The 26,061-nt window shown below is 32.1% G+C and overlaps 1 protein-coding gene and 1 long non-coding RNA gene across 2 annotated transcripts; both read right to left on the bottom strand.

Annotated features, from left to right (window-relative positions):
* Nucleotides 1–255: 255 nt before the first annotated feature.
* Nucleotides 256–1,144, bottom strand: LOC107909904 (MLP-like protein 31). The gene is made up of 2 exons (XM_016837605.1): nt 920–1,144; nt 256–798 (listed from the first exon to the last, which is right to left on the bottom strand). The coding sequence occupies exons 1-2, from the start codon at nt 1,113–1,115 to the stop codon at nt 521–523; spliced, it is 474 nt and encodes a 157-aa protein (XP_016693094.1). The 5' UTR covers nt 1,116–1,144; the 3' UTR covers nt 256–520.
* Nucleotides 1,145–7,724: 6,580 nt separating this feature from the next.
* LOC121214715 (uncharacterized) lies at nt 7,725–10,858 on the bottom strand. The gene is made up of 3 exons (XR_005910416.1): nt 10,187–10,858; nt 10,043–10,110; nt 7,725–9,575 (listed from the first exon to the last, which is right to left on the bottom strand). It is a non-coding gene; the product is annotated as an uncharacterized lncRNA (long non-coding RNA).
* Between the last annotated feature and the right edge of the window lie 15,203 nt (nt 10,859–26,061).

Below are 26,061 nucleotides of genomic sequence, written 5' to 3'. Positions count from 1 at the left end.
TAAAAAAAATCGATAATGACTCCTATTTTCTTAGTAAACTCCAGTGTTCTTTTTATAATTACACTATTACAACCATAAAAATTTTCAAACCACAATTAAATTCAGAACGGAAATAATAAAATTCAAAATTTTTGGGTAAATTTTTAGTGTTGAATGAAAATACTGAAATGTTGAAGATTAGTACATATATTTCATGATATGGGTAAGTTTTAGTTTTATATTATCAAAATATCAATAAAATTCTAACAAAAATTGTAACCAAACCATACTTTTATATTATAAAATATAACACACAAGCACATGGTTCGTACATTCAACCTGGTACATAATTAAACAACAAATACTAAGAAAATAAAGCTCCCTCTCTTTGACAGCATATTGATCCAAACGTGTATACATATTCGAATTGAAACAAAGAAGAAAGGTGGCTGTCATTTTATTCTTAATTAGATTAGTACTGCTTCAGGTAGTAGTAGTAGTAGTAGAGCAGTACGGACATAGGATGTTCTTAATCGATCCTTTAGTTTGGTTGGGTGAGGTGAGCATCAATGTCCTTGGAGGCATCCACCAAGAATTGCAACAGAGTATCGGGATGTGCAATCCCGTGGTGCAGTTTCTCGTATTCCACAGTCCAGTGCACTATGCTGCCACTACCTTTGTTCTTAGGCGAAGCTTGAAGCGTGGCTACAAAGCTCTTATACTCTTTCAGTTGATCTCCTTCTATCTCTCTGAAAGTGGTCAAGTTCTTACTAGGATCCATCGCTTCAACTAGCTGCTTTGAAACTTTAGCCTTTCCATCTGAACAAACAATATTGTTTTGTTATAGGATATTGCTATTAAAATTAACAGATAAAAAGAGAAAGAAATCAAGCAAAAAGCTTGAGAAGATTTCTGGGTTTGCTATGTTCATTTATCATACCATGCACATAACGCCAACTGATAATGGTACCGACTTTTCCCCATTCACCTTCAAGTAAATCGCATCCTTGAATCTTGTCATAGCAAGTATGGTGCACATGGTGCGGTTTGTGGGTGAACATTTCATGGAACTGCCCAGGAGAAGCCTTAATCTCTACATCTGCCTCAATCTTACCTGTCAGAGCTGAAGATGCCATTGTTTCACTAACAATGTTTGATGTGGGAGTAGTTTGTTTGATGTTTAGGCTAGACAATATTTATAGACTGCGGTCAATGTCTAAGGCAATAATCCTCTCCAATTGATACCACTCAATTTCCTATTCATTAACTAATTGTCATTCGCCACATATTTAGTTTTACACAATTGGTTTCCTTATTGAATCTTCTTTGAACTAGAAACATAAAAGTTTGATTTTATTTAAAATTCATTCACGAATATTTAAAATAATAAATGTTGGATTTATTATGAATATCTTATTAGGTGGATGTCTATCATGATCAAGATAAAGTTTTGATGTACTTTAAATTCTAATAGTTATTAGAATTAGATCTATACTTCTTTTATACTTCTTATGCCTATAAATAGAGACTCTGATGAAGCATTGTTATCATCCCTTTGATTAATAAAGTACATTCTCTAATATTGCTTTCATATTTTCTTTGTTATTTATTCTCTCCATCTTTCTTTATTTTATAACACGTTATCAGCATGATGATTCTCTATTTTTTCAAAATCTTTCGAAGTCGTCCCACAAATCAATCTTCAGGATGTTGAAAGATTCAATCTCAAAATGGATGATCATGATAATAGTCAAGGTGATGATGATGATGTTAAAGATCTTCAGGTATATTTTACTATGTTTTATTTATTGTAATTGGAGAATAATCATGACAACATGAATAGGTAGATTCTGATTTAAAATCTACGTATGTTTACGAAGATGATTATGAAATAAAAAATCAATAGAGGCGTTTAGAAGTCTGTCCTACCAGATTTTTTGCATTCCCCGAAGTGAATGTAAACATAAAAAAAAAATAAAAGATATACTCATGGACCACTGAAAGTGGGAACATAGTAATAAATAAGAGAACAATAAAATTTCTCAAGATCACTCTTCAAAGGGTAAAGATAACTTATGTTATCAATGTGACATGAAATATTTTTGGCCACATATATGGCGTATGCCCAAATATTTTGTTCTTGTTAATATTCTTTGAGGAAAGATATGAGAATGTAGTAATGAATTCTATCATTATAAAAAGAAAATATTTATCTTATTTGATACTGAAACAAACAAATATTATTCCAATATTTGGTAGTACAAAATAAGTTGAAAGCTCTAGAAGAACTAATATATTAATATCTAAAAAGCACAAAATTTGCTATTCCCTGAAGCGAATATTGCATATAATTATTTAAAAATTATATTTATTGACTTAGTGGCATTATAAACTTCACATTGATTTGGACATTTCCAGTAGTAAATGTCATAATAGTACTTATATGTGGATACAAATTAAAAGAAATGATAATAAAATTATCAATTTGTTACAATTTAGTACAATTGAAACACATGTTAAAGTAAACCAGAAGTTTACTAATACAAATGCATTTACTACTTGGCGTGACCAATTAGACCATCCTGGATCATATATGATGCGAAAATTAATTGATAATTCATATGGACATTCATTAAAGAACCAAAAGATTCTTTAATTTAAAGAATTCTCATTTGTTACTTGTTCTCAATGAAAAGTGATTCTTAGAAACTCACTAGTTAAAGTTGAGATTTAATGTCTTGCATTTCTGGAATGACTATGGGGCCATTCATCCACCATATGGATGTTTTTGATATTATATGATTTTGGTAGATGCATCTACAAAATAATTGCGTGCGTTATCAACTTGCAACCTGTCGTTTCCGAGATTGCTTGTTTAAATGATTAATTTCAGATTATGCAATTAAAACAATTCATCTTGCTAATGCTGGTGAGTTTGCATCCCAAGTTTTCAATGATTATTGCATGTCAATTGGGATAAAAGTTGAACATCCTGTAGCTCATGTTCACACACAAAATGATTTAGCTGAATTGTTTATCAAATGCCTCCAACTAATAGCTAAATCATTACTTATGAGAATAAAACATTTTCTTTGTTCTTCATTATCTCCATCTTTCGTTATTTTATAATAGGATTTATTTATTTGATTCTTTTTTTTATACTTTTCATGTTTTATGATTTATGTTCAGCATTCATAACTATTGCTTTCAATTATGTTGTTTTCAATATTCAAATCTACATTCTTTTAGGAGTATAATATGTTTTACCACTATAACCAATATTTAATTTGATGAGTATAAAAAATTAATATTTTAATAAATAAAAATTATTTTATGTAAATAAATAAGTCTGAACATAGTACCAACATTATATTATACCGACATTATACTAAAAACATAATAATAATAAAAAGGACAATATGACAAAATTCGAAAAATTAAAGAAAACACAGCATTATACATTGCATTATCAAAATATGTTAAACTCAAAATTTATATAAATTTGTGATACCTAATTGTAGCATTTGGGAATATACCTAACAAGATATAAATATATGAATTATTGAATATTATTGTATTTTTTAATGATATGAGTTTTGTATCTATGTAAAATCAAATCAATTTATTCATATTATCAATAAAGATTATATTTAATATTAAATTATTCATTTACTAGTTTCTATTTAGATGAAATTTTAATTCTCCACTCAACTATATCGAAAATATATATATTTAAAGTTTTGAAATCAACCGCTAGTTGTGACAACAACTAAAAAAAAACAAAAAAAACACTAATTGTTTAGGTATATTTGGACGCATGATCCAATTAGGACAAATAGCCTATATATTTGCTAAAAAAAATTTTATTGGTCAAATAGGTTAATGTTTTAGAAAATTTAGAAAAATATGTTGTTTTTAGAGTGTGTGTGAAAGTGTGTCTAGTTGGGCGCACTTTTTGTACAGCTGGCAAGAAAGTGCACCCAACTAAATGCACATTTCCTTTAAGTTGCAAATTTTAACATTTTTAATATAATTAGTTTCTTTGGTTAGATGATTAAATACTAGAGATTTTATCCTTGTGTCTCATGTTCAATATCTCTCTGTAACGCCCCAAAGTTTTAAGAATTTAATTGTGAGAATCTACAGTAATTAAATTTTTGTATATGTGGTCCTGTGCTTTGCTTTTGTATTTAAGGTATGAAGTTCGAGTTGCGTTGTTAAAAATTTTGTTATTTTAAAAGCAACCCTTAATCATGCATTACCCAGTTAAGTTCAATTCAGGGTGAAACTATGCTAAGAATGAACCTATTGGTTCACTGGTTAAGCATTTGTATTTTGTTAGGTCCCGTGTTTGAGTCCCGAAGGGGGACGATAAGGAAAATTTTTGTTAAATGTTAGAAATTTGCTTGGACGTTAGGAATTTAATTAACGTTAGTTCTTTCTTCTTTAATCTTTTTTTTATTTATTTCTTCCTGGTCACTTTTATCTTCTTCTTCATTCTTTTTCGTTTTATTTTATTTTGCTAATTGGAGTCATGGGGGAATACGGGATTAACAGAAATTTTGTTGTTAGTCGCCGATTAGAAGGCTATAGGGTAAGTAAGTGTCAATGTGAGCGTTTCCACGGTTTTCTTCATTTTCGTAACTTACTTTGAATTGGGTATTTTGTGAGTTACAAGAATCTCTGATAAACGATCGTTTGTTTCCCTAATAGGCGAGAATATTAGCAATAAAAAATAGCAACATGAAAATTTCGTGATTGTCGCAGAAGTTCCGGTAATTTTGGGTCCGTTGAGGGTTTTGTGTTGAAACTTTAGACATAGGCATTAAGTGCGTAATCGATAAATTCTGTTGATTAAATGCCTAAAGAATGATTGTTTTAGGCTTCGAGGATCTTTTGCGTTGTTGCTACTTCAAAATCTCTCTAGGTGCGTATCGGAAACCTTAATTTTTGCAAATTTTGGTCGCCGAAAATGGTCGCTGTCAACGCCACACGGGTGTGTCTCTGGGCTGTTTGAGCCACAAGGCTGTGTGGCAGACCGTCTGTCTAGGCCACATGGGCAAGGCACACGGGCGTGTCTCTAGGCCATGTGTGGCCATATTAGTGGACGGTTCACACGGAACAGACACAGGCATGTGTCTGGGCCGTGTAACTCACTATTTGTGGTACAAAACCACACGACCAGGGACACAGGCGTGTGCCCAGGCCGTGTGAATCACACGGGCAAGGACACGGGCGTGTGTCCAGGCCGTGTAACTTACTGTTTATGCTTCGGAACCACACGGGCAGAGGACATAGGCGTGTGACCCGGCCGTGTGGCATGTTATTGAGGCCCAAAACCTATTTTTGAGGCCGTGAATGTTGCTTAACACTGATACTAGTCTTCTCAATGTATGAATGGTTGAATTTGATTATATGAGAACTATCTGATACTCTGAGACTGATGTGCGAATAACATAGTTGTATGTATACTATGATACTTATTCTGATGTTGAATTGTCTCATTTATTTGTTAAATAAATTAGAATGACTGAATACATGATACGGGCATTTATGCTCCGCATTTGCATGGGTTGGGATGTTGTGAAGAAAGAAGTAATCTATTCTGAAATCATGGCTAAGCCATAATGCGTATAAATCTCATTTTGGCACTTTGTCGTATTCTGATCTAGCAGCTAAGCCAAGTCTCTGTAAAATGTCAAATGGACACTCTAAGGTGTGCAGGGTTGGTTGGGTATTAAATGTCCTTAACGGTGTGTTGGGATGGCCGAAGATGGTGTGTAGCGGATGGGGATAGGAATATTGCATCTGAATCTGATCTGTATTGTTTATGGAACTGAAATTGCTTATATATATAAGTAACTAATCTGCTCTGAATTTGAACTGAAATTACTTCTGTATCGAACTGTATCTCTGAATTCAGAATTATTTTATAAGTGAGTATTAGTTGAACAAACTTCTTTTACGCACTTAGTTCACAACTCATTTTGTTATTGATTGGATTTCAGGTGGTTCTCAGTCTTGAACTGGTAGGCACCGCGGGAGCTTGGTCAAGCTTTTACTTTTCTTTTAAGTATTACGTTAGGAGTTTTGGTTAACTATGATTGTATGACTTTGGAAGATTATACATCTAACTAATCTTTGTGATGAATATTATTCGAAGCATGGTTTAGTATTATTGTGTTATTTGTGTGGTAATTGAGTATCGATGATGTAACTCTCTAAACTTGGACTGTACGTCTAGGCCGTGCTTAGGGTGTTACACTCTCCCAATCATATTTGCAGTTTTTATTTTATGTTGTTTTAAGTTATTTTTTATTTTTTATTAATATTTCTAATATATTAGCTTTCTTAGTTAAATGGTTAAATAGTAATAATTATATCCTTGAGACCCAGGTTCAATTCCCCCTTTTCTAAACACATTTGTAATTTTTATTTCATGTTGTTTCAAGCTTTTTTTTAATTAATAATTATATTATTTTTTTAATTAATCTTTTTAATTAACAACTCTTTTTTTCATAAAATGAAATAATTATTACAAATATGATTATTTTAGTAAATATAATTTTTTGTATGTGTAATATTTATTTTTCAATCCATATTATGAGTGTATTAAATTTTAGTATTATATATTTTTGTATGTGTATTTAAAATATTTCACATATAAACATAATGATATTTAAAATAATTAATTGAAATATTTCACTTATAAAAATATTTGAAATATCATACCCATAATGTAGATGAAAAATAATGATATTTTAAATATTTTACATATAAAAATAATAAATATATTTAAAATAATTATTTCATTTTATAATATTAAAAATAACCATACCCAGAATATACTTGGAGAAAATAAATATTTGACATATAAATATTATATATAAAGAAAAATACATCAAAAAAATTAGTTGATTTTTATATTATATATAAATGAGTTATTAATTTAAAATATTTTTAACATAATGATATATGTAAAAAATATATTTTATTATATAATTACATATTTATTATTTGAGTTTATGAATAAAATATTTATTAATTAAAAATATTTAAAAAGATGAATTAAAATTAAAAAAATTGAAAAAAATATATTTATTAATTAAAAATAAAACAAGCTTGAAACAACATAAAATAATAATTACTAATGTGTTTAGAAAAGGGGAATTGAACTTTGGTCTCATGGATGAAATTATTATTATTATTTAAGCATTTAACTAAGAAAGCTTATATGTTAAAAATATTAATTAAAAAAAACTTAAAACAACATGAAATAAAAAGTACAGATGTGAGTGTGAGAGGAATTAAACTCGGGACTTAAAGAAAAAACTACTAGCAATTAATGATCTGACCAAAGAAACTCTTTATATTAAAAAAGTCAAAATTTGCAACTTAAAGGAAAAGCACGTCCAGCTGGGCGTGTTTTCCTGCTTATGACACCCCAAATCCAATTTTCATAAATTTTGGAAAATGTCGTAAAATTTTTATTACTTAAAACCCCGATTTAATAGGAAACGCATTTACTTAACCTTTTTAGTTGAAAACGACATTTGCTTACATTTTCTAAAAAAAATGAACACTTTGCAACATAAATTCTTATTTGAGTTTGATTTTAAGAAAAATGTGATTTAAAGTTTTAAAACAAACAGTTCGTAGAACATGTTATAAACCATTCAAAACATTTAATTAGTTTAAATCAGTAAGAAAAATCTAGAAATTTAAACAGTTACCAAAATAACCCAAAACTGTCCCAAAACAGTCCAAAAATAACAAAACACTTAAATCAAAATTAAAATAACAAATATGTACAGAATACTAATATGACTGAGCTCCCGATGCACTGACCCGTCTAAGTCTGAGGATTACCTAAAAGTGTCAAATAGAAAGTGAGTTTTCAAAACTCAGTGTGAAACAAATAACTTAAATAGTTAATTTATATCAGACAAATTTAGCAGAAACAATATCATAACTGAACAGTACAAATACAAACATATTTTCCTACCCCCATCCGCTACACACCATTTTCGACCATCCCAACACACCATATGAGGTATAAAACACCCATCCAACCCTACACACCACTTAGTGTCAATATGACACTTTTCAGAATATTTGCAGCTGAGCTGCCAGTGTAATAGATGAGATATCGCCATTCACAAAAACACTTCCTCCACGTATAATAGCCCATCTCAGACACAAATACAGATCATAACAGAACTCAGACATGCTACGGTTATACATGCATAACACAACAGATACAAAGCATACGTAACATTTTTCAGGTTACTCATAGCCTATTACAAGGTTTATTTATCATATGACGTCTCAAATATACGAACATATATCAGAATTTATACTACCACATGACTAGATTTCATATTTTACAGTCTATTTGATCACATACCGACCCCACGAAAGAAATTTTAATGGACCAGCCGCTTGGATTTGAGGTGCCAGGCCCCAACGGTCAGAAGCTGGTATGTAAGTTGAACAAAGCTTTGTACGAACTGCGACAGGCCCCTCATGCATGGTTTCACACACTCAAACACTTTCTGGTCAGTAAGCTCGGGTTTCATGCATCGAAGGCTGATCCATCACTATTTATTCGTACCTCCGGAGACAGCCAATTGTTACTTATGGCCTATGTAGATGACATAGTCATCACTGGCAGCTCAAGTCAGGATATCAATAGTGTGGTGCTCCAGCTTCATAATAGGTTTGCTCTCAAAGACATGGGCCAGCTCAACTTCTTCCTAGGCATTGAAGTACAGTCTACTCCTCAAGGGCTGTTCATCAATCAGAGGAAGTATGCTCAAGAGATACTACGCAAAACATGAATGGAAGGCGCAGTTGCTACAGATACTCCTATGGTAAGCACATCTAAGCTGGTTGCCTCTAATGACAGTCAGGTCCTTGTAGATGGTCACCTCTATCGAAGCACTATTGGCATGCTTCAGTATCTATGTATTACATGGCCTGACTTATCCTTCTATGTTAACAAGCTCAGTCAGTATATGAACTCTCCAAGTGAAATTCATTGGAAGGCAGTTTAACGTATTCTATGTTACCTAGTTGGAACTATAGAGCATGGGTTATTTTTCTCACAAGGATAGTTCAAACTAATCTGCTACTCTGATGCAGACTAGGCATCCTTAGTTGAAGACAAACGATCCACCACAGGTTATGTCGTCTACTTAAGATCAAACCCAATAGCCTGGTGCTCCAAGAAGCAAGCAGTGGTTTCTAGGTCATCCTTAGAAACTGAATACCGAAGCTTGGCCAATTGTGTGTCTGAGCTATTATGGGTTAAACAGCTATCGAAAGAGATTGGTATATCCATGGAACAGACATCAGTGATATGGTGTGATAACACTTCTACAGTCTCTATGTCTGCCAATCAGCTCATCATGCGAGGGTCAAGCATGTTGAGATCGACCATCACTTCGTTTGAGAAAAAGGACGCGATGGCACTCTGTAGCTTAACTTTGTTCCATCAGCTAATCAAATTGTTGACATGCTCACAAAACCCATCACTCCCAAACAGTTTGCAGTTTTTTGACATGCCCTTTAGGTCACAACAAGAGATACAACGCCTGGTTTTCAAGAGGTTAAAGAACCAGGAGAATGTTAGAGTAACTATTAATAAAAGGAAGTTAGCTAGCAGTTACTGTTAAAGAAGTTACAGTACCCTTTCTTTACTATAAATGCATGTATCAGCTTCTCATAATATTCAATGAAGTTTATTATATTCATATGAATGAACAAATCTTAGTTTTTTAGTATAATTCAACACACACGACCTACCACACGGCTTGACACACGTCTGTGTGGCGTCAGCAAGGTAGATTTTCGACTTTCGCTGTCCATTATTATTTTGTGTTTCTCGTTACACATCTGGTTCAATTTTGATGGGAATTCACTCCCAAGAATCCATAACATAAATGCGACATATAAACATCCATTAAGAAGATTTATCAAACCCAATTCACAATAAACAATAAAACTAACTTTAATGTACTATCATAGATATTCGACATTAAACATCAAATGAACTTCTCACCATCAAGAAAACAGCAGTTCACCAATAATTCTAAGTCACCGGAATATTAATCGCCTCTCCAATCTCACCTAAAAATGCAATTGATTAACATACGAAAAGTTTTCAACCAAAAAATTAACGAAAGTATTAGTAAACCCCACGTACAATACAAGAAAGGATTCAAGAGCACCCACACGATTAACCGATAAAAACCACCAATGCCGAAAACGAAACGAGTAACAAAGAGTGGGAGCAATGTCGAAAAAAGGAATAATGAAAGAAAAACAAAATAAAGAAAATCTAAGAACAAGGCTGGAAAAGAATGACGGGGTGAGAAGTTGGACAATAAAAAACAAATCGTGGGTAAGCAAAACAATAGGAGCAGGTTTCTTGAAATCATTTAAAAATAATAAAACAAATTAAAATAACAAGCATGCAAGAAAACCATTCGACGTGGGAAATATGATTTTCTTTAAAAATAATTAACCTATTAATTTAATAATTAAAACTTATTTATTTTATTTTAAAACAAGAAACCAAATCCTATCCCACGAAAAAACCTGATTTTTTTAAAAGAATTTCAATTTAGTTTAAACTCATCCACAAAGGCAGCATAGAAATTAGCATAAAAATATTTCCATTTTTTAACATGAGGGTTTGAACATAGGACCACCAAATAAGCTTACACCTAAAATAGTATTTAAGACTAATGAACAGGGCTAGGTCTAAGAACTAAAATAATTGAATTTTTTCAAAGAATGTGACTTGAACCCAAGACCTCAAACACAAAATTAAGACCCCTAACCACTAAAACAAATATTAATTTATGATAAAATTTAAAAAATCACGTATACAAATTGTGGGGCATTACACTTTCACACATTCTCTCCAAAAAAGGCCTATTTGGCCAATAATTTTTTTTGGCATATATGGCTAATTCAGCCATCCAATTAAATGGCTTTGAAAGGACATTTAATTATTTCAAAATTGTGCTCGTTAATTGAAAACCAATTATTCAAACACTTGGTGTGTGCTATTTTTCTTATGGATTTTTTGTTCTTTAACTATTATTTCGGTTTGAGTTTGCTTTCGCTTTGCTTCGGTGCCTTATAGAATTTATGTGAGAATTCTCATTTTTTGAGAGTAAGGCTGAATTAGGAAGATTTGAACCCCAGAAATCGCCTAAGGTTATGCGGTTTGTTAGACTAATGTTCTAGCCCCATGATAATCAGTATCTGAGCCAGTGTTCAAAGGCGTCGATTGAGATGACGAGAGGTCGAGATGACTAGAATGTCCCGGTGTAAACCTGTGGGAGGTCCAAGAAAAATAGCAGATTAAGGGATACGCTGAAAACTTTGAAAGGTCGGGTGACCAATCTCAAGGAAAGAAAACACTTGAGGTAGTTGAGGGATGCACCAATGAGTTAGACTTGATGACAGTACAACTTAGAGACTATGCGGCGAAGGCTTTCAGTTCCAATTGAGATGCGATGAGAGAGACCCTCAATGCTGCCATGGATGATCAAATTGAGAAGCTGGAAAAGAATAATGATACTCTCGAAGCCATGGTAGGTGCTTTGAAGGAACATGTTGCAGAGCTCAAGGGGGAGCTCACTATCTGTAAAGTTGCTCTGGGTAATGGGATGTTGGCTTCGACTCCTAAGTAGTGTAACATGGATGTTCCCAAACCAAAAGAGTTTAAGGGGACACGACCCGCAACAAATGTGAACAATTTTCTCTAGGGGATGGAACAATGCTTCCATGCAATGGGCATCAAGGATGATTCCACTAAGGTAAAAACTGTTGCAGCCTATTTTATAGATGTCGCTCTCTTATAGTGGCGTTGTAGGTGAGAAATGAGGTGGTACCACGATTGGGACTTGGAAGGAGTTCTAGAAAGAACTGAAAAATAATTTTACCCGTAATATGCTGAGAAGGAGTCTTGTGCTAAGGTGCGCCGGCTTACACAACAAGGCATTGTTTGGGACTATGTTAAGACTTCAGTGACTTAATGCTTCATATCTCTAACTTGAGTGAGAAAAAAACTTTCTACTAGTTTGAAGATGGGTTGAGTAAATCAATAGTTGCATCAAGAAGGTATCATTGAGCTTACTGTAGCCATGGTTGAAACAGAGTCCTTTGGCAAGCTTGGGTCAAAGAAAGACAAGTTCAAGTCTTCCTAGCCTAAAGAGAGACAATGGTGGAGGAGACCATGAGGAAGAGGGACAAGTTAAAAATTGCAATGGAGGAAATGGTAAGAATAGTGACAATGGGAAACCACATAATGGGAAGTGGAAACCCAACAATAAAATGAAGGGGCCAATGAAATACTTCCTTTGTGATGGTTTGCATTTAATGAGGGACTGTCTAAAGAAATCTGCGCTTTCTGTTGAAGTGAATGATGAGCCAGACAAAGAAACAATGAGACTTGGTTCGATCATACGTTCTCTCGAAGCTAAGAGGGTTAGAGAGAATGGAAAAAGCCAATGAAGTGCTTCCTATGTTATGGTTCGCATAGGATGTAAGACTATCTAGAACAATCCAAGATGTATACGATAAGTAAAAAAATAAAGCGAAGCCTGTTGAGAGTAAGCCTTTAAAGCTTGGGTCAATGATACTCAATTCTGCTAAAGCAAAAATGAAACATAAGTAGGAAAGATTGATGTATGTGGAAATCAACATCGCAGGTTAAAGAAGGTGTGCTTTTGTTATTTGGGGGCATCAGACTTATTCATATCAGAGAAAGTCGTGGGTAAACTTGGTCTCTCAGTTAACAAATAGCCCAAGAAGATCAAGATCATAAATTTTGAAGAGGTCTTAACCGTGGGAGTAACACAAGTAGTTGAGCTAAAAGTTGTCAAAGGAAGGGCAATGAAGACTTCGAGGTAATTCACTTGGATGATTACGACTTTGTTCTTGGCTCGAATTTCCTTGACAAGATTAATGCTCTATTTGTTCCTTTCGTCCATTGTTTATGCATCTTGGATACTCGACAACAACAATGTGTTGTGCCAGTGAGTCGAGACATGAGGGATGGGACCAATGTATTGTTGGCAATCTAGATATAGAAGGATGTTTCGTGTGGTGGGAATATTGAGTTGGTAGATCAAAGTGCTAAAATGACCCCCTTAGAAATTCTAGAGGTGTAAAAAATCGATATGAAGCTTGCTGTGTTATTAGTAGGGCGACCACTTATGAGAGAGGTGTGTTGTGCATCGAGCTTTGTGGGAAAAGTGGTGATGCACACTGGGAGTCAAATCGGGTAAATGCTATGAGTGAGGTACATCTAAAACACTTATCTAGTGTTTTACGTTATGACCTACCGTTGGCTTAGCAAAGACACAGAGGCCCTTCCAAATTTTTGGCAAAGATCACAATGCCAACATATCCATTTAAACACACATGTACTTACTATTTTATGCACACTGTCACATATCGTATAACACATTTTCATATCACTTAATCAAATCTCATATAAGGCATTTTCAAGTGCTCACATAATGCTCAAAGAGCCATAACACATTGATCTCATATCGTGTGCATAAATACTAGCAAGCTCTTATCATAATAATCACATAACATTTTCATTGACATTTCATGATAATTCACATAGCATATCACATCTCATAAACATGATTTCCATAATGATAATAGATCAAATAAGGATACTTACAATCAGAACTTAGGATATGTGTCAAGGCTAACCTAACCTCCCTAATAACGCATTGAATTGTGCCTAGAAGCAGTAATTTCGAGCACTCATAGGATCGGTTTTGGATAAATGTCAAAGGCTAGGTAAGCTTCTCCTTGCCCTTTGCCTTGCTTGTAGAAGCTCCTGATTGATCTGGAACATTTCATACATAATAAACACATTACACACTCATTAATTACAACTTATTCGTAGCCAAACCATAGCAAAATTGCAAATTTACACACTCTCTTATTACTACTGAAAATTAACTAGTTTTGTTGAAATAAGAGATTCATTGCCAAATCTTCATTCCTAAACCTCAAATACAATTCAAAACATTCTAATTATCATTTAATCACAGATATAAGCCATCAATTTCATCTAATTACTCGAGTTTAACTTTTCCAGAAAATCAAGCTCTCATGAACATTGAAAAGAGGAAAACATTCGATTCTTAAAAATTCGTTAACGCTATGTTAAATTGAGTTGAAATACCTTCTAATTAGTTCAAAATAAGTCAAAAATCACTTTAAAATAGTAGATTTACTTGGGATTTTGAGGTTCATCATTTTTAACAATCAAGTAAATTTCAAATTGAATTAACAACATGCTTTGTTTGATTATTAAAAGTTAGAATGTTACCTCAATTTTTTAAAAACAGTGAACTATGGATCTAATTCCAGGATAAACATGAGAAGAACAATAGGGAAATTGATGGAGAAATCATAGTTTTTCTCTGAGTTGTTTTGCTAATTTGAGAGGAAAACTTAGATTGGGATTTTTAGAGAGATTTCAAATGGATGATATGAAGGAGGGAAAGTGACGGTTGGGTGTTTAAATAGTTGACTAGTTTTCAAATATTAGGCAATTTCCCTTTTAACCTCTTTGGAATTCCATCCTTTTTCAAACTAGTCCAAATTTAATTAAAAGCCCATTTCATCAATTATTTTCAGAACTGGGTTCATATTTAAAATTTGTTTTAAATTAATTAATAATCAAATGTTGAATTTTAATTTCCCTACCTGAATTTTAATCTCATTTATTATTTTAATATTTTTACCTAATTATTACTACGAACCTAATTTTAGTATCCAATCCATTAACTCGATTCTACTAACCACAAACCCGGTCAGAACGGTTCGACCCGAATCCAGAATGTCACATTAGCCACTTACGCGAATCTCCTTACCGACCCCTCAAAACCACCATTCACATCTCACAATATTCACACAACATATTTACATGCGTAAACATCAATCATATAGTCTAGGGTAAACATATAAACTTAAATCATGCTTTTGTTACGCTACTCTGATCAATACAACGGCAAGGGTAAATTCATCTTTTCTCATGAAATATACAAATCATACATAACTCAACATGTTAAGCATACATACAATTTAAAGCATCTGAACTTAGACTATATTTGAAAGAAATAGTTCAAAATGATAAGAAAGGCTCATTTAATTAGAAAACAAAGATTTAAGTACTAATTTGTAAGTTTAGTAAAATAATTTGAAATTTTTTTTTGTAAAATCGAGAGTAAAATTATGAAATTAACCAAATAGGACTTAATCATTCCAATTTTCAAGTCATTTCATCGCATTTAAGGACTCCAATTGCATAATATAAAAGTTAGGACTATATTGCAAAACTATCAAAGCATGGTTCAATCACTCAGTATGTCACGTCATGACCATGTGACATTCCTTCTCGTGAGGTTGATCTCTCGTCACGATGTTATTCCAACATCGTCGTGACGTAGTCTACAATTTTCACAAAAAACAACCCAAAACTCCATACTACACTTTATCATATCACTATGCAAACAAATTCATGCATTTTGCCTAATTTCTCTAATCCAACATATCATATAACATACATGGATCATATTAAGCATGCTCACACACTTCAAAACTTACCAACACACAATTCAACATCCAACGTAAATAGTTATGTTAGCATGCGATTCCTAACATCATAAATCAATTACTTAGCATACCAATTTTACATTATAAGCATTTTTATGTGCATCAAAGTTCTATTTCATACCAATAAGTCATTTAAAACTTGATACAATATCCAGCATGCACTAAAAAAATCTATATCATTGTTCACCTATAAGCATACAAATCATTTATCATGTAACACCAACCATCATAACATGCAAATGCAAAATCAACATTCTCAAGCAATCAATGATCAAAAGCCAATTATAAAAGTCCTTAAGTAGTCATTAAAATGTCCATTACAACCCAATAAAAATATCAAAGTCTAACTCTCCAAGTAAGGTCCCAGATTTCCATCTTCATTAAAGTAGAAAACACAACACATACTCAAGAAAGTTTGACCTTGCTTTGGATCACTTGGATGGCTCACTTCTCCAATAAAGAAGCTATTTATCTATAAAATATACATAAGAATGTGAGGTTTTACAAGCTCATTGAGTGCTCAAAATGGCCACAAATAAATCACAATCTCAAGTTTATAAGAAAGCATACTATATCATTCATTCATGGCATAGCATTAAGCATAACTCCTATAAATCATATTGATAAATTGGCATATTGTGACTAAAAAACATGTATAAACATATATGAATTGGATAAGGGGATCTCCCATGACACTAAATGACTCATAGAGTCTATACTAATCTCATAAAACTGTTGCATGAAGCTAACACTCTCCAAACACACCAACTAGTTCCATTGAATGGAGCTAACCTTAACATTCCCTTGTCTCTCCAAACCAGTTTCAAGGCCTCAACTCCCACATAAATAAGCAAATAATGGTGAGTACTCACAATCCTATGGCATGCTAATGATATCTAACGGTTCCAAAAGATCACAATGCCAACATATCCATTTAAACACACATGTACTTACTGTTTTATGCACACTTTCCCATATTGTATAACACATATCCATATCACTTAACAAAATCTCATATAAGGCACTTTCAAGTGCTCACATAATGCTTAAAGAGATATAACAAATTGATCTCATATTGTGTGCATAAATACTAGCAAGCTCATATCATATTCAGTCATAATCATATAACATTTTCATTGACATTTCATGATAATTTACATAGCATATAACATATCAAAAACATGATTTTCATAATGATAATAGAACAAATAGGGATACTTACAATAAGAACATAGTATAGGTGTCTAGGCTAACCTAAGCTTCCTAATAACACATTGAATTTTTCCTAGAAGCGGTAATTTCGATCACTCATTGGATTGCTTCCGGTCGAATGTCAAAGGCTAAGTAAGCTTCTCTTTGCCCTTTGCCTTGCTTGTAGAAGCTCCTTATTGATCTAGAACTTTTCATACATAATAAACGTATTACACACTTATTAATTACAACCTTATTGACACCCAAACTGTAGCAAAATCAGAGATCTACACACTAGCTTATTACTACCGAAAATTATCTAGTTTTACTAAAAGAATAGATTCCTTGCCAAATCTTCATTCCTAAACCTAAAATATATTTCAAAACATCCTAATTATCATTTAGTTATAGATCTAAGCCATCAATTTCATCTAATTACTCAGGTTTAACTTTTCCAAAAAATCAAGCTCTAATGAACATTAAAAAGAGGAAAACATTTGATTCTTAAAAATTCGTAAATGATTTATTAAATTAAGTTGAAATACCTTCTAAATAGTTAAAAATGAGTAAAAAATCACTTTAAAATAGTAGGTTTACTTAGGATTTCGAGACTCACCATTTTTGAATCGAAGCTTGGTTTAAAAACATTAGATCTATTAAAATCTCCATATAATCAAGCAAAACTCGAGGATGAGCATGAAAAGGAAAATGATGAAATTAATGGAGAAATCGTAGTTATTTCTTTGAAATTGGAGGTTATTTTGGTGTTTGAGAGGTTAGGGATTCTAAGTTGTCTGGTTAATTTGAGAGGAAAACTTAGATTGGGATTTTTTAGAGAGATTTTAAATGAAAGAGATGAATGAGGGAAAGTGACAGTTGGGTGTTTAAATAGCCAACCATTTTTCAAAAATTGAGAAATTTCCCTTTTAACCGAATTTATATTTAAAATTCATTTTAAATTAATTAATAATCAAACGATTAATTTTAATTTTCCTACCTAAATTTTAAACATGTTTACTATTTTAATATTTTTACCTAATTATTACTACGAACCTAATTCCAGTATCCAATCCACTAACAATATTTTTTGTATGTGATAGGTAAGCGACAGGTTTACAAACCATAGTTAGCGACAAGACTCAAGGTTATCGTAGTGTCCAATGTGAGTATGTCGAGGCCTATTTGTGCGAATCAAGAGGATTCTGATTGAGTCAAGTCATAGAAAAGTAAGAGCGTTGCCCTTTTACAATCAATATGTACAAGAGAGAAATACAATTCAAGTTAGGCGTCGAATGAGACATAAGCTGAGGAAAATCTTCCGATAAGTGAAACTACTTGACAGAAAGATTAGTTGGGAATTAGCTAAGGCATCAAGACCATCCAAAATGAGTCAAACCAGTGTCATTATGAAGACACTACGAGAGCATTGTAAGAATTGATGGGGAAGAATGTCACGGTCACGGATCAAAGCCCATGACCATTACGCATAGAACGTCCCTTGGACGTCAACTTTTCAAACATGGCTCGTTGATCCACTTGAACTGGCCCAATTCGTGGAACGTATGTAGAAGCTCATCTACTTGAATCCTTGGTGGCCCAATGCAACACTCCTACTAGGGTAATTAATGTAAATTTGAAGGGATAAAGTTGTATAGAGTTTAAATCCCTTAGGACTTTCATCTTGTAGATAGGCACGAATCTTAGTAGTTGATGTAATTCAATCTGTATCATTGAATCTAAGAGAGCTCAACTATAAATAGAGGTTTTCCCCTTCATTTTTAATCACTTAATTGTAAACCTTCAAAGTAGTAGAATACTTTTGAGAGCATTTACTCTAACACTCGATGTACTCTATTTTTCTTGTGGGTTTTCTATTCATTCATTTCTCTTTCGTTGAGAGTTTACTTCCGCTTTGATTCGGTGCCTTATCACATTTTTGCGAGAATTCTCATTTTCAAGAATAAGGCTGACTTAGAAGGATTTGAACAAAAGAAATCGCCTAAGGTCACGCGGTTTGCTAGAGTAAAGCTTTAGCCTTGTGATACTTACACCAATAGACATAAAGGCACAAGACCAAACAACGAAGCAACATGTTAAGGATAGAAAGCTTGACATCCCATAAAATGAAAAATTATAGTTTAGTCTCTTTAGAAATAGTAAAATTACAAATTAATTAATGATAGAATTGTACTTTCAACCCCCTAAATATAAAAAATTATATTTAGTCTCTTGAAAAATAATGGATTTATAATTTAGTAAATGGTAAAATTATATTTTGATCTCTTAAAATTATATAATTCAGTTTTGACCCCCTTGAAAACTTTCAATTCACTCTTGACACAAGCAGTGAAAAGTTTTTAGACTTCACAAGTGGGTTGAGATTTTGTCACAAGTCTTTTTTTTTAAATATAACTTAATGATACATAACAATTTCTCAACCCATTTATGGAGTTAAACCTTCCAACTCCAATTTTCCAAATAATTATCCTAAACTAAAATATACTTACTGAAAACATACTTGTTTGTTTGTTTGATACACAAGAATGAAAACGAAGGCACTTCTTTGAATACTTTTTAACATATCATTTAAAAAATAATAATGCGTTAAATATAATAACTAACAATTTTGTCTATTACATAAAAGATATTGTTATATAATAATTTTAATGAAATTTTCATCAACAAAACATGAATAAAAATACATAAAAACTAGATTTCTCAAAAAGTTAAATTTGTTATCTAAAGATAAAGCAGTAGTTGATTATATTGCTAACACCTAAAGACCAAAATTCAAAGTTTATTATCTCAGTCGTTCAATTTATGACACGCATAAAAATAAATTTCTGCAAAAGATAACAGGTTATTTACGAGCCATCTTGCCAAGTATTATCGCATTTATATGCATAAATGAATGACAGCTTGATGAGCACTTTATCTGTAGTCCTGTCCATGCTTTATGATACGGATTAATGCAGATGAATACGAAAGAGGATCGTAAAGTTTTTCCAAGTTGCAGATTTGAATTAGGGCTTTAGAAGTGCGAAAAGAAACTTGAATTTTGAGACAATCTAAAATGCAATCAAACCCGAGTAAGATAAAACAATTAAAATAAATAACTAAGATAAAAAATAGAAAAATAAATCAAATATTAGAACAATAAGGAAGAAAATAATGAAGATAAATGGAAAAGATAGAACGTGGCACGTGGAAGTCCTAAGAAGCCTTGGAAACAAGAATAATCCACAACCCCCTTCAAGTGGCTCTAATTTCCCCTCTAAGAAAGAAAAATTGGCAAGAAAAAGTTTTGAAGGTTATCCTCACAATCTAAAAAGATTTTTAAAACTTAAAAAGAATTTATTAACTCAAAAGAGAAATTTGTTGAATAATTATGAATTGATTGTTGTACAATACTTGTGCGGATTATAAAGAACACCTATAGCGCACAAGAATCTGATACCAAATGATAAAGAATGAGCGCTAATAATTACGGAAGAGGATCGTAAGTTTGTCCAAGTCATGGATTTGACTTAGGGCTCTAGACGTTAGGAAATAAACTTGGATTTTGACACAATCTAAAATGTAGTCGAATCCAAGTCAGATAAAACAATTAAAATAAATAAATAAGATAAATATAATATAATAAATTAAAGATTAGAACAATACAGAAGAAAATAAAGAAGATAGATGGAAAAGATAGAACGTGGCGTGTAGAAGTCCTAAGGAGATTTGGAAATAAGAAGAATCAACCTCCTTCAAGTGGCTCTAATTTCTCCTCCATTAAAGAAAACTTTGCAAGAAAAAGTTTGAAGATGATCCCAATAATCTTAAAAGATTGTTAGAACTCTTTTAAAAGAAAACTTAAGAAAAAATCTTGAATAGAAAACTCAAAGAGAATTTTTATAAATACAAAGTGAATAATCAATGAATTGATTTTTATATAGGCAAGCTAAATAAGCCTAAATAAAACTTTAAAGTATACTAGAACTATAATAAACCTAAACAAGAAGTAATTTTAAACTAAACTTTCTTGTTGACATAAAACTCCTAAATAACTTAAAATACTTAATAATTATAAAAATTTTGGAATAATAAAATAATAAAACAGTAAGAGCTGGTAAATACTGTATTGGGCTCATGTATAATAAAAATTAACCTTAAAACCCAAACCCAAGACGATTTAAACTTGAAATAAACCTCGAAACTCGTAATTCCCGTCATAATCCCGTCCAAAAATTCTACTCGTATATTCTTCACTAAAACGGTCATAACTTGAGTTTCAAAACTCGAATTCAAGTAATTCAAAGTGCGTTTTGAAGCTAAGAGATAGATATTCAAACTGTATGCAGACATCTTAATCCATAAATGCCTATATCCCATACAAATATTTGTCGCATGTTGACTAATCCTTTGAGCTTGAAAATTGACAACATGGTTGAATTGACTGTAATATATTTTACCCATTCCATGCATGTATCATTCCTTATTTCTTCGACAAGATTCATCATCACATACTGGCTCTAATCAAATCTTGGTTTGATTTGCTTGACCTTTGACGTTGTTGTTAGGCCATAAGGTCGTGTAAGTTCACCACATCTATGGGCCTGAAATTAAACCTTGAAACTCGTATCACTTTAATGTTTCCAAATGACACGACGCTAGTAGCTCAAATCTTATAAAAAGTTTACATAAAAAAAGTTTCTTTTAAAAAAATAAGGGTAACATTTATTTATACTCCAAGCCATTTTCATTCACATATTTAACATAACCTTTCAAAACATTTTACCATTTGAATTATAAAAGTAAAAACATAAATTATTTTGTAGAATTAATAACTCAAATAAAAAAAAATTGATTTGCTATTTATACTTGTTGAAAGAGAAATTATTTTGTAGAATTATAACCTTCCAATACTAATTATAGGTGTTGAAAATATAAAATGAAAAAAATATAAATTAATTAAATATATTCATGAAACATTAAAAATTTCATGATTTTGCAAGTATTTATTTATTTTTTATTTTATCTTTATTATTAACATAAATAGTATAATGGTTAACTAACACTATTAAAAGACTGAAATTACTTGTCATATTAGAGTTGACAATTCAATGAAAAAAATCTGTGAACCAATTACTGTGTTGTTATTTTGAAAATACTATTGTCTATGTATGGAAACCAATCATTGGCTATTGAGGATTGTAATGGATTTGAGTGAATTAATTCAACACTTGGAATGTAGAGATTCGATTGAGATTGTGTTATTGCTTTTGGAGATTATATCTTTGATTAGTTATGCTTTGAGTGCTTATGTTGTAATAGCTAATTTAAAGGAGTTACTTTGTATTCACTTATATTTTATGTTAGCAAGAGGAATTTGATATATGCTTAAGGCTTGACATGGTTATGTATGGGAGCTCATCGAAAGCACTTGAATCTATTCATTGGGGAATTGTTTTTGTGAGTAAGTGGAAATTGAATTGTAAATATTGAGTGTTTATTGCCTAAGTTCTCAGGGGATGATTTGGAAGGGAGTGTTATAGTCTATAGGTACAAAGGTGAGATCTCTAGACTTGGGAGTGATAAAGTGCGAATCACTTGTTGTATTTGTGATTAAAAATAATGGAATTACTCACTAAGTTAGGCTCCACAGACATAAGGAAATCGAATTGCGTAAACAAATCTTTGGTGTTCTTTCTTGTTGTTTGCACATTTTTCAACAATGTCAAACCATAGTGGCCACTACAATCAAGAAGGTCCATTATCTATTTAAAATTTTAGTAAACAATAACTGTAGGTAGCAACAACTCGTATATGAGCTTATCACTGAACGTATTTAGTGTTGTTGTTTGCTGAAAATGGAAGGTTCTTCAATTACTTTTTCACTAAACTAACTAATAAATTGACCAAGCCAAGTGCACCTATCAATTAATAGTATAGCTATGGTGAGTACAAATATTGTTCCCTTGAGGACTACAAATACTAGTAATTATCACCTTTCTATTATTTAACCCAATAATTCAAAAGATTAATTAAAATTAAATCAAACTAGCTAAATTAACTAATGAGTGCACCAAAGAATGAAACACAAAAATAATCAAGTATCAACCAAGTGACAAAACAATACTTAAGTAAGAATCCACTTATATTTCATATATAATTCTTGATAAGTGCTAAAAGTTACATGTTTTAACCTCATTTGTAATGCATTTTTGGGAGATTATCTGATGTTAATTATGAATTTTATGCTCCTAATCATTTAAACTCATGTTTTAATGCTTAATAGAGCACTTGGGAGCAAAAAGAGCGAAAACCAGAGCGTCAGAGTAAGCTATAGGAGCCACACGGGCTGAACCATTCCATATGACCGTGTGAGCCACATGAGCATGTGGTAAACCATGTTGATTTCATGGGATTGCACACTAAACTAAGGAAAATCAATATTTTTTGGTTTTTCAGGCATTCTAATACGTATATATGAAAAAATTAAGAAGATAAGAGAGAGCCGTCAGAGAGTATTCAAGAAAACAACTCGAAAAACACCATTGAAGCCGATTGTGGAAGCAGATTTCAATCAAGAATGAAGATTCCTAGTTTATTTCTTAGGAAGTTATCATGAGTTACTTTATTTTTTTCGATTATAATGTGTCTTAGATGTTTCTATTTTCAAGCATGAACTAATTTTCTATATGCCTAGGGGAGAAGAACCCTATGATGAATTTTGTCATTTGATTTAAATATTTAGTTTACTATTCTCAACTATTTGTTCTTAATTCTATGTTTTATATTTTTAGATTATTAATCCAAGAATGATGTGCTTAAGTCGGTGGTTGAATAGACACTGTTTAAGATTGGATCTTGCTTAATTAAGTGGATTTGCATGCAATATTAGAAATAGGACTACATAAATTTATTATATTAGATTCAAATCTAATAAGGGAATCCATAGCATGAGCTAATGCGATACTAAGAGTTTTAATTAGAAATAAATTTCAATTAATCAACCTACAGTTAGTTGCTCTTATGCTCGAAAGATATATTAGCATAATTTAGATATTTCCACGGATCAAGATACTAAGTAAAGAAATTACTTAATTTAGATTGATAGTGATAGATGAAATCTAGGTGAATTATTTCCTGGGTATTATTTTGCTTCTTGGTTGTTAATTGATTACTTTCATGTTTTGTTCTTTTTCATGTTTGTTAGTTAATTAATTTAGTTAATTTTAATTTTTTTTATCAATCACTCAAATTATTCAGTTAAATAATATAAAGACGATAATTACTAGTACTTGTAGTCCCCGTGGGAACGATAAATTTGCTCACGTAGCTATACTATTAAGTGATTGGTGCACTTGTCTTAGACAAATTTTTATTTAGTTTCGTGTCACATCAGTTCTCAACCTAATTTATGTAGTTTATTTTCTTAGTAGTTTTATCCGTAGAAATTTGTAATTTATGCTAATATCTCTTTTGAGCATAAGAGCAACTAACTCTAAGTTGATTAATTGAAACTTCTTTCTAATTAAAACCCCTATTAGTGCATTAATTCGCTCTATGGATCCTCATACAGATTTGACTTTAATCTAGAATATTTATGTCATCATATTTCTAAGATTGCACGCAACTCCATTTAATTATGCAAGATCTGAGTACAAGAAGGGTCTATTTAATCTCAGACTTATGTTCATCAAACATGAGTTAACACTCTAGATTTTTTAACCCAAGAATAATAAAGCATTCTTAATTGAAAACAAAGAGACTGAGATTTTATTGCATACAAATAGAAATAAAAAAACATAGAATCAGTCTTAGGGTTCATCTCCCCTAGGTATAAGAGAATTAGTTCATAATGCAAGAGTAAACACCAAAAATACAATATAATCTCTAGAATAAAATAAATTCATGATAACTCCCTTGAAAATCAACTTGGACTCTTGAACCTTGTTGGATGAATGTATGGAAATTTGCTTTAATGGTGTTTTCAAGGTAATTGCATGCTCTCCATTGGCAGCTGGCTTTTTCCCTTCTTATTTCTTTATTTATACCATTTTAAAGTGATAAAAACCCTAAAAAGCATACCTTGTAGTTCTTAGTGCACACAGTTCTCGAGATTGACACATCTTGAACACATAGCCAAGTGAGTCCACAAGATTATGTGGATTGCTTGTGTGAAATTTGCTGTATGTGCATAGCTTCCAGAATGCTCCAAAGTTCTAATTTCCACCATTTTCCCACTCCTATTGCTCCTCAACACCCTATTAAGCATCAAAACATGAATATAAATGGTTAGGAGAATATAATTCACAATTAATGCCACATAATCATCCAAAAATGCACTAAGAATGAGGTTAAATTATGTTATTTTTGACACTTATTAATTACCCGTCCCCTGATGCTAGAGAATGATAACTATCCCTACTGGAAGCCTAGGATGAAAGCCTATATTAAGTTTTTTTATGTAAGGGTAAGATTTTTTGTACTCATTGGCTACCAAGCTCCAATTGTAGATTCTGATGTTGGAAGGCTCCAAACCTAAAATTGAGTGGACAACTGATGAAGAGAAAGTTGTCAATGCAAACTCTAAAGCCCTGAATGTCATATTCTATGGTATGAATATGTAAGGGTTCAAATGTATTTCCAAGTGCACTATTGCAAAAGAATCTTGGAAAATTCTCCAAATTGCTCATGAGGAAACTAGTATTGTTAAGCAATCCAAGATGCAAATGCTGACCACCAAGTTTAAGACCTTGAGAATGCAAGATTTAGAGACAGTTAGTGAATTGTGTATGCTACATTGTGCGACATGTCTAACTAGGCGCTTGCTCTTGGTGAAGAGTATTCCAACTCAAAACTGGTGAATTTTCTTGGTTGGAATGGTATCTCCCTGGGATCTTTCTCTCATAGCTTGGCCTATTCTATAACTTGTAACAATGAGGATGCTCCATTACTAATTGATTCCTCAAATTGGAAATGGCTTTGGAAATTGCACCTATTACCCAAGTTGAACTTTTTCATTTAGGGACTCCACTATATTCTTCCAACCACTACCTTTTTCAACAAAAGATGGTTGAAAATTGTTAATGCTTGTCCCTTTCGCTCCCCTAGTTTAGATGATCTTATTCATTTCTTACGATCTTGTTGTTCCATTCAACCGCTTTGGAACGATTTAGGTATCCCATCCTTTTTACTTGCCTCATTCAATGACCTCCTCCCTACATGGTTGAACAC

Source organism: Gossypium hirsutum, chromosome D02 (assembly GCF_007990345.1).
Source record: "Gossypium hirsutum isolate 1008001.06 chromosome D02, Gossypium_hirsutum_v2.1, whole genome shotgun sequence".
NCBI lineage: Eukaryota > Viridiplantae > Streptophyta > Magnoliopsida > Malvales > Malvaceae > Gossypium > Gossypium hirsutum.
The sequence above is the reverse complement of the archived record's forward strand: the minus strand, read 5'-3'. Positions and strand labels throughout refer to the sequence as shown.

Bases quoted from the DNA above. Each gene is read 5' to 3' on its own strand.
- LOC107909904 (XM_016837605.1), bottom strand. From the start codon at position 1,115: ATGGCATCTTCAGCTCTGACAGGTAAGATTGAGGCAGATGTAGAGATT. The intron at 799-919 runs GTATGATAAATG...TTGTTTGTTCAG, and splicing joins CAGTTGGCGTTATGTGCATG to ATGGAAAGGCTAAAGTTTCA.